This window comes from Papaver somniferum, unplaced genomic scaffold (assembly GCF_003573695.1).
Source record: "Papaver somniferum cultivar HN1 unplaced genomic scaffold, ASM357369v1 unplaced-scaffold_128, whole genome shotgun sequence".
NCBI classification, from domain to species: Eukaryota; Viridiplantae; Streptophyta; class Magnoliopsida; order Ranunculales; family Papaveraceae; genus Papaver; species Papaver somniferum.
This window is the reverse complement of record NW_020621936.1, coordinates 2,461,322-2,473,387: the sequence shown is the minus strand read 5'-3', so window position 1 is coordinate 2,473,387 and position 12,066 is coordinate 2,461,322. Positions and strand designations below refer to the sequence as shown.

Here is a 12,066-nt window from a genome sequence, read left to right as displayed (position 1 = left end):
GGACTACTCCTCCATCCGTATCCATGGTTGTGTGATATATGTTGTATCTTTTAAACAGGTTGTCAACATAAAATTTGAAATTCAATTTATAAATAAATCAAGGGCTTTTTACAAAAATAGGCCCGTTTTTTTGGTGCTTTTCATTTCTAAGCCACTTTTTTTATTTATTGCTAGACTAGTCAAGTTTTGACCAAAAGTGATGGATGGAAAGTTAGCTACAGTTATCTTCCAGTTGTCCATATCTTCCTAGCTAAAAAGACGTTTTAGTCCTTCAAATCTTCATCAACGACACAGATTGCATAATAAAGAGAACGGCTAAGATGTAGTGCTAAGCCATACTCTTCCTACACACAATTCATCAGTTACAGTCACTTCGTAGACTACTTCAGTTGAACTCTATTCAACACTATTACTTCTATCAAACATCACTGCTACAAATCAAACTCTACAGCTCAGCTACAATGTCAGAACTAAAAACTCCCAAGACATCAACATCAGCTCATCTCATTCGCCACAATGATATCTTTCCTATTCTAAACTACACTTTCACAGTATTGATACCAATCTCATACCCTGTAATTCACATTTACCCCATAACTTCGCAGTTCAGCTCCCTTAACCACTCCATGACCCTGTACTTATCACACTGACAACACCTGGAACTCCTTCTCAGCACAACTTGTACCACCACTTGCAATCTGAACTGCAGGTACAATCCACAAACCATCTAGAGATCACAATTACATCCACAACAGGTACAATCCACTCCAAAAACTTGACCTGAGAATCCATAGCATCATCCCGATAGAGTTGATAATAATGGGATGCAACTTCTTTTCCAACTGTGTAACCAACCACAGCTCCAAGACCCATAGCTAAGACGGCACCTGTTAGTAAAAATTGAAAAGAAATGTGTAAATATGTTAATACAAGTAAATACCATCCCTTACTAGATACATTCAAATTCTTTCTTTTTACTATCCTGGCAATGCACACAAGTTGAATGGTTTTGAATGTGATAATAAAGTCAACATAGTCGCTTCCAGTGTTAAGAAAATCCGCTACATTTAGAGTCCTCTAAGGGACTCAACTGAAGATACTGGTTATTCAAAGTTTCAATTCAAGGGATCCAATTTTCAGCAATTTCACGCAATTGTTCAAATACAATGTTTGCAGGAGAGCATGGTAAACATGGTACTTAACGGAAACAGCTTGTACTTTTACTATGGCGACCATATTCCAAAACTACACCAACCAAGGGGTAAAACAAAATCTAGTGCTAGCAAGAACACCCCTTTGAATATAAACTAGTATAGCTAGTTTTAAACGATGGTAACACTAACCCCAGATCCCCCATAATTCAACATCGGAACTTCATATATTATGGGTAGAAACTAAGGAGACTAAGGAAGTCGCTAAACCACTACCTGACTGCTTAAAAGTAAAGTTGGACGCTTCTCCAGAGTAATAATCACTGTTTTGCATATTCTTAAGGGATTACGCAGGACATTTCCATGCAGCCAGATAAATCTATACAAGAGACGGCAGTGCCAAGCAGGCCAAACCTAGGGCATCTATTTCTCTAAAATGAACACATACGAGGTCACAAAAAATACTGAAAGGATGCTAGATATCACTCACACAATGTATGGAGAGCAACAACGGGATTGAATAGCACTAATAATCATTAGCCAATGTCAACCGAAATCGAAAAGATCCGCTACAAGATGACAGCAAAAGAATAAGGTTCCAGTAGTTTTATTTTCTCATAACTCGTTTTAGTTTCCAAAATTTACTAGGAGACTTGAGTATAATGGCCCATGATAAGCAATACGAATACAACATTTGGTATTCAAACAATAGAGCTAGATGAGTACCGTGAGGACTCTTTGAATATCTCCAGGCAGTTCCGCCCAAATGAAGTGCTCCAACAGCGTTCCTATCGCAGCTACTTTTGCTGCTTTCCTTGCATTTTCCACCTGAAGAAGAGTCGGTGAAAAAAATATTAACAAACTAGTAACAAAACTAACAAAAAGGAAGGATCATATTAGAGCATTGACAAATCTACTTTAAGCCATTCATTCACTACATGGATGAACAAAAATATTTAGCCAGCCAATGTAAAATTCTAATTCTCACATAAACTTCAGAATGAAATTTTAATTCTCCACATATCTAGACCTCAAATATGAAGCACAAAAATGTCAAGATCAGATAAAAATCTAAGGAACACGGATATCTTTATTCCTTTTACACTTACAAAACCTCAAAGGATAATGACTACTCTACAAATCCAGCAGATGCCAAATCAACGAAATGAAAAATACCGAAATTATGAGAATTTTTGATGAATCTAGATTAAAGAAAAGAAACTGGTTTGCTTGGAAAAGAGAGAGGGGTAACATACCACAGGTCCATGGATAGGATCAATAGAGATGAAAGATTGAACATCAGAATTAGACCATTTGATTCAGTTCTCATTAGCATCTATAAACTTAAACTCATGTAATTCTATACAGCAATACACATCTCCACTTTTTCTCATTCACTCAACTCAAACACACAAATACCTTAAACTCATGTAATTCTGTACCTTAGCTCAACAAAGCCAATCCCAGAACCACTATGAGTTCTTCCCTGCACTTCACAAAACCACAACAACAATATCCTCACCACCACCTCCTTCCTCAATTATTCATATGTGCAACTTCAGAATCACCACAACCACAACAGTAAACCACAATTACAACTCCATTCTACATTGATCTCAATTCTGGTTCTATTCTCAATCAAATAAATTGAATACTTTAATCACCTCAATTAAAAATACCAGAATTAGAAATAATTAGAGACTTACCCAGCAATTCACGTTCTCTGAATTGTTAAATCACCAAATCATTTCCACCCAGAACCTAATTCCTGTTTTAAGGAAGAACATAAACCCTAACTTATCTCTGAATTAACCTTTCTTCACTTAAGTCTTGATTCCATCTGTATTTCAACTCTAATCCACCTAATCATTCAATACCCACCTAATCATTCCATCTGTATTTCAACAAAACTCACCACAATGCAAATATCGCGTTTCAGTCCATTCAGAACATCCTCACCATTTTCATCTCTTGTAGTACAACACTTCAAACCTAGCCAATGCATCAGCAAAAACAACTAACAACAACTGATTAAGCCTCAGTAGCTTCATAACCCCTCTTCCATCAGTTCATCTTCTCCCTGTAATTTGATTAATCCTTTCTACAAACAACCTGTGTGCAGTTTACTGGTGCTTCACAGATGAACTCCATCTTGATTTACTAGTTCCTCATCTAAATTTAGATACCCCATAACAATTCATCTCCTTCTTAACTTCTCAACCATTCTCTGATTCCAGTCCCATCAAACCTTTGAGTTTCATTCTTAATTTTTAAAATCAGAACATCAACTCAGACCCTAACATCCATAACCATCAGGAATTCGTCTCCATTTCCTTGTTTTAAATCATATCTGATGAGAACCCGTGTATTCTAATTCATTCAAGACACTAGTACTTCCATTGAATCTCTTCTGTTTATTACCATGAATCAATAGAAATAGAAATTGCTCTTTCTTTAGCTGATTTCTCGTCATCGAAATAACTTCATTAGACACTGATATTTAACAACAACAAAAAATCTTCAATCTTCTCCTAACTCTTCATATCCTATCAAAATCAAGAAAAAACCCTGACTATCATCTCCCTTTCTCCCTGAGTTCTCTCGGTTCAATTCGATTACAATTTTGGTAGCAGTTACTTCAGCCGAACACTCTCAGTAAAGCAGTGACGCACGTACAAAAAGGTTATTTCAGTAATCTTACCACATCCATGAGATATCCCTATATGATATTTTGGCGAGATATTGACAAGTCAACGCGACAAATTGACCGAAATGGTTAAAGTGGATGGAATCCGTTTAACTTGCCTAGTTTTGAAAGAAATAAAAAAAATGGCCTAGAAATGAAAGTGAGGGTCCAGACCATGCCTACTTCTGCATATAATCCATAAATCAATGATATTTATTTTTGGATATTTTCCTCCAAAATAAATAAGTGATATCTATTTAATTCACTTTCAGACCCACACGATAAACCTGCTTTTGATATTTTAGCAAAAAGCTAAAGCCACTGGTTGAGACTAGGGATGCACATGGGCGGGTATGGGCGGGTATAAGCTAAAACCAACCTCGCACCCACATACTGCGGGGTTTTTTTTCATAACCAACCCCGCACCCACAAACAGCGGGCGGGTTTTGTTACCCGCCCGTTACGGGTTGGGCGGGTATGGGTTTAAACGGGTTTAAACCCGCTTTATATTCAAGTATTTAGAGTAACTTCTATTCTCCTTGATTAAGTGAGAAAAAATAACCAAAACCCCCAAAATATTCATATCTAGGAAGTTCACAGATGAAGATTAAGTGTTGAATCTGTTGATTTTTCGATTGTTGTCGATTTCTGGTGAAGATTCGAAGTTGTTGTTGTCGATTTCTGGTGAAGATTTCTGGTAATTGTCGTTCGTAGGTGAAGAAGAAGAACTGAGGAGGAAGAAGAGGAGAGGCCGAACAGAAAGAAGAGTGTAGAAAGTGAATGAGGGTTATCAGTTATCCTATCTACTAGTATTAGGGTTTCATAATGGACGAGTAGGATTAGTTTTATCTAATGGTATATAATCTGCGGGTTTTTTGGGCGGGTATGGGCGGGTATTAGCTTAAACCAACCTCGCACCCACAGACAGCGGGTTTTTTTTTCATAACCAACCCCGCACCCACAACGAGCGGATATGGATTAAAAACCCACGGACTTAGCGGGTACAGGTGAGTTTGGGTATCGTGGACGGGTCTTGTGCAGCCCTAGTTGAGACCGCACATATTCACGGGGAAGGAAAAAATTATATACAAGGCCAAACAACTTGATCCCAAGTCCCAACTGAAAAGGCATAGGTATACCACCCGTTTTTATCTCCGAGTTGAATCGTTTCTCTCGCTCGCCTTAATGATTTTTTAAGATTTTCTCCCATTTGTGTTTGTTTTCTCTTCTTATTTAATATGTGCTAAAAGGTCTTTTCCTTCCTTTTCTTATTTTAAAGCTCCTCTTATCTTTTTCATGCTTTATTTATATTAAAGCTCCAAATTTCTGTATAGATATGACTATCTAGGTATTATCTTTTCAGTTTGAAGCTATTACCCCTTGTTTTGTTTGTTTTTCGTTTGATGTATAGCAGGTATAGGTGAAAGATTCTGGTTTCTCTGTCTTGTTTAAGGTCTTTATTGCTTTAAATATTTGCCCTCCTGTTCGAGATTTTTCTCAGTAATTGCTAATCAATTTCAGCAAGTAGATGGATTCGAGAAGTAAGTAAGCAGATTTCAATCTTATCTACTACAGTCTACATAAGATACTTGCCAACTTTGCATGCATCAATTATACTTGTCTAAAAGGGATTACAACACGTACCTGGAATTTGCATGTTATACTGCCTAAAATTTGCAATTCTCTCAATAGTTTCTTCTCAAACCACCTCTCATCATATTTCTTCTTTCGTTACTGCTTATCCATATGGAAAACCCATCAATCAATGATTTAACAAATCAACTAGATTCAGCTTCCATTGATTCCAATGAGGAAATAACTTCAGTTATAAATGCTGCTCAAATTGATCATCAATTGTGTGTGCAAAAATGGGACAAATGTCTCATAGGGAAATTTATATATGATGAGAATATGAGAAGGAAAGCTGCTGAAGGCCATGCCAAATTTATGAGGGGAAGGAATATCTCTTCATTTCAAATCATAAAAGCTGGAAAAAATATATTCATTGTAAGATTTGTATCGTGGGATGAGTTGAAATGGGTTCTATCTGAAGCACCATGGCGTTATCTTTGGATTTTGAAACCATGGAATCCATATAAAGAAAAGAGAGAATGGAATTCAATATTCAACAGTTTTGGGTTGCTTTAAAAGAATTACCTCCAGAGTTTTTGAATGAAGAAGTAGCAACTGAAATTGGCAGAACCATAGGATGTGTTTTTGAGCTTGATCATGAGGATGCTAATCCAATTGATTCAGATGATGTATATGCAAGAATTGAGATTCATATACATAAGTCACTCCTTAAAAGTATTTTGGCTCAGAAGAATGCAAGGATAGGGCCAATGGATACCTTTTTATTACGCCAAGCAACCACATCAGCTGTGTCCAGAATGCTTCACAATGAATCATGATGAAGAAAAATGCAAGGATAGGGCCAATTATGTTAGGGACACGGAAAACAAGTTATTCAACAAATTCAGAAGCAACTGACGCAGGATCAACAACAACATCAAACAAATCGAGTTCAAGTTCAAAGTTTACAATACCAACTAAAACAATGATATGAATTTAAAAGTAAAAGTGTCTATCAACAATCAAGATAGAAGATTCTCAATCATCAAGACAAGAATAGAAGATTCTCAATCATCAAGACAAGAATACTACTTCCACTCAAAAGAAAACTACATAAGAAGAATAAAAAATCAATTTGATTCCTTAAAGGACAAAGATGGAAACTTGCACAGTTCAAGGGATGTTATCTCTGCACTTCTGAAGGATCATTTTAGTGGAATAAGTACTTCTTCAAATCCTTCAGAGGATAATAATATTCTGGATCTGATTACTACTTGCATAACATAAGAAGATAATGCAGTGTTAACTAGGATACCTACAGCTGAAGATGTAAAGAAAGCAGTTTTCCAAATAAGGGCTTGGGCTGCTCCCGTCCCAGATGGATTTCAGGCTGAATTTAATCAAAACTATTGGGATATTGTCAAAGATGTAAAGAAAGCAGTTTTCCAAATAAGGGCTTGGGCTGCTCCCGTCCCAAATGGATTTCAGGCTGAATTTAATCAAAACTATTGGGATATTGTCAAAGATGAAGTGGTTCAAATGGTTCAAGATTTTTTCAGAAGTGGTAATCTTTTGAAGTAGATGAATCATACTTTTCGAACCCTGATTCCCAAGTGTATGTGTTGTTAGATCATTGCTCGGTTGAACCCACCAAGCATTGGTATGTCAAGGTTGGTTGTCATATTTTTAATATCAAAATTCATAAGTCGCTTGATTAGATTACTAGAGTTAACTTCGTTAGGTTAGACTAGGAAGTTTAGAAATTTTGAGAAATACAAGTATTACCCTGAAGACATGAAGATTCCGAAGACGTATCGACATCGACGATAACATCATCCTTCCACTTGAGGTTAGTCGTAAGCTTTCAAGTTGTTTTTGATTGAAAACATAACATGCGAAGTTATATGTATGAAATTCTAGTATAATAGACGTTATTATCATATTGTGATCAAAGTGTCAAGGAACAATATATTAATAGTGATAAATGTTTTATATTGGTATACTGATTTATGAAGTATAATCCTTATCTTTTGAACTTCGTAATTACAACATTCGCATAAACTTTATAACTCGTTACAAAATTGTGTAGTGAACAAAGGTTTGATTTTATACCTAGAAAATTATGTTTAATTACACGAGTTTAAAGGAGTAGACCTACGAACTTGTTTCTTAGTCGAAAGGAAATCAAAAGGATTGATGGTCCAGTTTCCATTGAAGATCTTAAGGTTGGGCCGATCTTAACCTATATAGGGAATCAAGGTAGAACCGATCCTAGATTATGTTGAAAGTCAAGGTAGAACCGACCCTTACTTATATTGGGAGTCAAGTTAGAACCCACCCTAACTTTCTTTAGGAGTCATGGTAGAATCGGTCCCAATAGGCAAAACCGATTTCTCTAAGTCACGTACACTTTAGGGTTTGTGTGATTTGGAATTTGGGTTTGGAAAATATGAAAGTTCAAGTTGTCAACATAATGTGTAATTTGAACATGTGCTGAAATCTTATTTCTTAATTATTCAAAGATATTCCTTGATACTTAAGGTGAGATCCCAAACCGAAATAGTAGAGAATCTTATTGAAATTTTCGAAATTAATACGTTTTGTTTTACCAGCAATCAAAACATATCTCTGGAAAGATATATTAGTTAAGTGCTAGCTTATATTGAGTTGTCCATGAAGATTTCGGTTATATAGTTGGATATTGGCTGGAATTCATAAAACCGAATTTAGGTGCTTTAATGCATATCTTAAGAATATCGTCGGTTATGGAAATTCCTTGTTGTTCAAACTACCTTGGTCTATAAATAGTGAAGTTTTTTCTTCTTTCCAACTTATCTTGATCCAGGAAAACTTCATCTTTGTTGTTTCTGGTGTAGCCGACTAATAGTATTCTAGTAATCCAATCTCGGAGAGTAACCTAATTAGGCGAAATATCTTATGTCCGCTAATTTTAAAGACTTCTTTGGGATCAAGAAGCATCCACTAGTACCGTTGGTGGGTGTTTGAGGGTGAAAACGGTTTCTGCTAATTTTGGTAATTTCGTGTGTGTGGGTGAGAAACGAGTCCAAACCCTAAACAGTGTACTGCAAGGGAGTACTTTGATTCGAGAGATCAATCTGTACAAATCCGGCCTAAACAAAGAAATGGCCGTTACAGACTTGCTTCGGTAACAAAGTGAAGGCGAAGGGTTGTTCTTAGGGAGGGAAGCGAAGAGAGTGTTGATACCATAATAGTTGATTCTGGAAGAGTAGTTGTTTGACGACTTGTATCAGAAAGTGAAATGCTAGAAGATTGGAAATCTAACAAGTGGATTTCTGAGTGTTGTATTCTCCAGACCAGAACTTGTTTTTGGTGGAAATAGGTGAGACCTATTTATACAAGTCGTAACAAAATGTACCCTGGCCTCGTAAGAAGTGAAACGGTTAAGTAATGGAAGAGAATGGTAACGGGTAACGCCTGGCATTGATGTTTCCATAATGAAGGATATGTTTCACCATTATTTCTTGTCATTACTAACCGCCTTACTCTTATGACACTTTCTTGTAACGGGCGCATTGCACGTCGCACGCTGTAAACCGCCAGACCAATACCCTGATGAGCATCCCCCAGTTTGTGACATGTTTTGATGTCTCGAGTGTTTTCGTGGAAAACAGATAGCATGTTGTTGTGTGTGGCAAGTTGAAATTGAGAGGCTTGCCTATTCGGTGACGACCTTCGACGGTCGAGATTTGCATCTCAAGAGGAAGGGCAGTCGTCGATTATGGATACCTTCCGTTGGCGGCTAGCGGCATGGCTGCATGGCCAGCGTAGCCTTGGCGTGGTCAAATTAGGGTTTGGCACCGTGACCAAAGAGTTGGCATCATGCGGCTTGGAAAGGAGCTGATGGCATGGTGCGTCTTGGACGGAGACGTTAGCATGATGTGGCTTGGAGCCGTTGGTGTGATGCGGCTTGGATGGAGCCGTTGGCATAGTGCGGCTTGGGCGGAGCCGTTAGCAGTGTCTTTGGCCAAGTGGCGTGGCAGGGTTGGCATACCTCTGGCACAGTGGCACGGCTGGCATGGTTAGCATGCCATTGACGCGTTTTAGGCGCGACCAAATTAGGGTTTTGGCATAAACCGTGGAATTTGGCATTGGGCCAAAAGTCTCCACGCGTTTGACGACGATCTTGTACGGCTGAGATTTGCATCTCAAAAGGAGGGGTATCCGTTGATTGTTGCAACCCTCTGTTTTGGCAGCCAGCGGCATGGAGGCATGGATGGCATGCCATTGGCGCGGTGGTGCGGCTGGCATGGTTGGCATGCCTTTGGCGCGGTGGTGCGGCTGGCATGGTTCGCATGTCGTTGGCGCGGTGGTCCGGCTGGCATGGTTGGCATGCCTTTGGCGCGGTCGGCACGCTTGGCTAGCATGCGCCGCTGACATGTGCGGAGATGATGCCAGTCAATACTGAGGGTTCTGTCGTGGAACATATTGCATACATAAAAAAAGGTACCCTGGTAAATTTCTCGTAGACGTATTGAAAGGCTCAATAAATGTGCTAGTGGAGATATTGGTACTCACGGATCTGTTTCCTTACAGAGTGACGTCACGTCAGACTAAGGTTGTACGATTTTAACCCTAAGCTAAAAACCACCATCAACATTAAGTCCCCTGCTTAGCTCGGAACAGGGGCATTGTTGCGAGGTAAGCATGATATGGTGACAGACAAGGACAAAATCTAAACGGAAATTCATGAAGAGATGGTCAGGAAGATCCGCTAACCTTTTTCAGAGTTAAGGAGAATCCACAGCTCCTGTATTGGCGGTCTTTGCGCAAATTTTCCTTGGCCATGGGATGTGGGCGCCAGCGCTGCGTCTTTGGCTCCTGGTTGACAAAGGCGGCATTGTAATTTGGCCCATGGAGTGGTGTTATGGCTATCTATGGAAAGGCGGATGACGTTGTTGGCTAGGACGCGGACTGTTGGCGTCGGTTTGGCTTGGCCTTGCGTCATCTTGGCTCGACTTGGGAACGTGGAATTGTGGCTCGGCTTGGAATGAGCCGCTATCGTTGGCTTGGATTGGAATGAGCCGCTAGCGTTAGCTTGGCTTGGAATGGAGTCGCGGGTGCTAACTTGGCTTGGCTGTGGAATGGTGGAAACTGTCTTCGCTCCGCGGAATGGTGGAAACTGTCTTCAGTCCGCGGAATGGTGGAAACTGGTTTCGGAACTTCGCTATCAAACGGTGGTGATGGCGCTGGAACTTTGTCTAAATCAGGGTTTGGCGTGCCGAAACCCTAATTAGTGCCCCTCACTAGAATTGTTGTAGAATTCTCGTACGAACTCGGATTTTGATGGTCCACCCCTCCATTCTGATCGGAAAAGAATTTCTTATCTCCTTACGAGGGAATATTTAGGTTTTGGGCTTGTTTAGGAGGTGAAAACAGTTCTCCAGTAAAACTCAGGAAGAATTCAGGAGGGATATTGCGGGCCCGTGGAATGATGCCAACTGGATTCAGTTCCGTGGAAGGATGGAAACCGACTTCAGTTCCGTAGAAGGATGGCAACTGGCTTCAGTTCCGTGGAAGGATGACGTCTGGCTTCAGTTCCGTGGAAGGATGGGAACTGGCTTCGGAACTTCGGCTACCGAACGGTGGTGATGTCGCCTGGCAACTTTGTCTAAATAAGGGTTTGGCATGCCGAAACCGTAATTAGCGCCCCTTACTAAAATCGTTGTAGGATTCTCGTACGAACTCGGATTTTGACGGTCCTCCCATCAATTCTGATCGGAAAATAATTTCCTATCTTCCCGCATGGGAATATTTAGGTTTTGATCTCGTTTAGGAGGTGAAAACAGTCCGCCAGTAAAACTCAAGAAGAATTCAGGAGGGATGTTACGGGCCCGTGGAAGCATAGTCGCGCCCAGTCATCTATTCCTTTTCATGGAGCAAGAAGGAAACTTTATTCTGTGCAAACTCTAGAAACTCCATCCGCATGAGAAGAGGTATCTCTTTTGTTTTCGATTGCTCGTCCGGATCCGTGCTTTCGTCTGCAGTGTCTCTCCAGTGGATTCCCAAAATTTACCAAACTCCCACGCATTCTTGGGACGGATGGATGAAATATATGCTCGGCAACGATCATGTCATCTGATCGCGATGATGATATGATGTGTATGCTTGTATGGTCGAAATCTTCTGAAGCCACTGGATGAAATAGATGGGTTGGGAGACGTTCCGTTGCCGATGTGCTGCTATCAAGTCTTCAAGGACTTTGTTCCAATCTACATCCTTCGAACCATCTTATGAATCTTGGACTATCATATGGAATGGGATGCGGCGAGCAGTCCCCGGTTATACTTTTGTTGGATCTGATGGCATGGTCGAATATGTGAATGTATCTTTGTGGCGTGATTTTGGAGTCTTCGATGCACATGTACGGCTTCATGTTGAGAAATTCCCGTGGCTCGTAAAACTTCGACAGTGATGATGTTGAAATAAGAAATAACCTGGTTGAGGGGAGTGAAAGCGTCCCATTCTGGTAGTCCCCATGTGTATCCTACTCTCATTGCATCGCCTTGAATCCACGTCCACGGGATTTGATACAATTTGATTGTATTCTTCTGGATGTGACGAGCCTACTCTCATTGCATCGCCTTGATTCCACGTCCACGGGATTTGATATAAGCT

General features: G+C 39.8%; 1 protein-coding gene across 6 annotated transcripts; it reads right to left on the bottom strand.

Annotated features, from left to right (window-relative positions):
* Positions 1 to 243: 243 nt before the first annotated feature.
* On the bottom strand, positions 244 to 7,316 carry LOC113331725 (succinate dehydrogenase subunit 6, mitochondrial-like). 6 transcript variants are annotated; one of them, XM_026578369.1, is made up of 4 exons: positions 6,188 to 7,316; positions 5,995 to 6,075; positions 1,878 to 1,979; positions 244 to 887 (listed from the first exon to the last, which is right to left on the bottom strand). In XM_026578369.1, exons 2-4 carry the CDS (start codon positions 6,041 to 6,043, stop codon positions 670 to 672), a joined length of 369 nt encoding a protein of 122 aa, XP_026434154.1. In that variant the 5' UTR covers positions 6,044 to 6,075; positions 6,188 to 7,316; the 3' UTR covers positions 244 to 669. The 6 variants fall into 6 exon arrangements, with proteins under 6 accessions (XP_026434154.1, XP_026434157.1, XP_026434158.1 ...); XM_026578372.1 differs by adding an exon at positions 5,482 to 5,824 and having other exon boundaries at positions 5,995 to 7,313; XM_026578373.1 differs by adding an exon at positions 5,482 to 5,571 and having other exon boundaries at positions 5,995 to 7,313.
* Between the last annotated feature and the right edge of the window lie 4,750 nt (positions 7,317 to 12,066).

Bases quoted from the DNA above. Each gene is read 5' to 3' on its own strand.
- LOC113331725 (XM_026578368.1), bottom strand. From the start codon at position 6,043: ATGGTTCTGCCAATTTCAGTTGCTACTTCTTCATTCAAAAACTCTGGA. The intron at 1,980-5,994 runs GTAATTCTTTTA...ACTCTTCTTCAG, and splicing joins TTCATTCAAAAACTCTGGAG to GTGGAAAATGCAAGGAAAGC. The intron at 888-1,877 runs GTACTCATCTAG...TTTTACTAACAG, and splicing joins ATATTCAAAGAGTCCTCACG to GTGCCGTCTTAGCTATGGGT.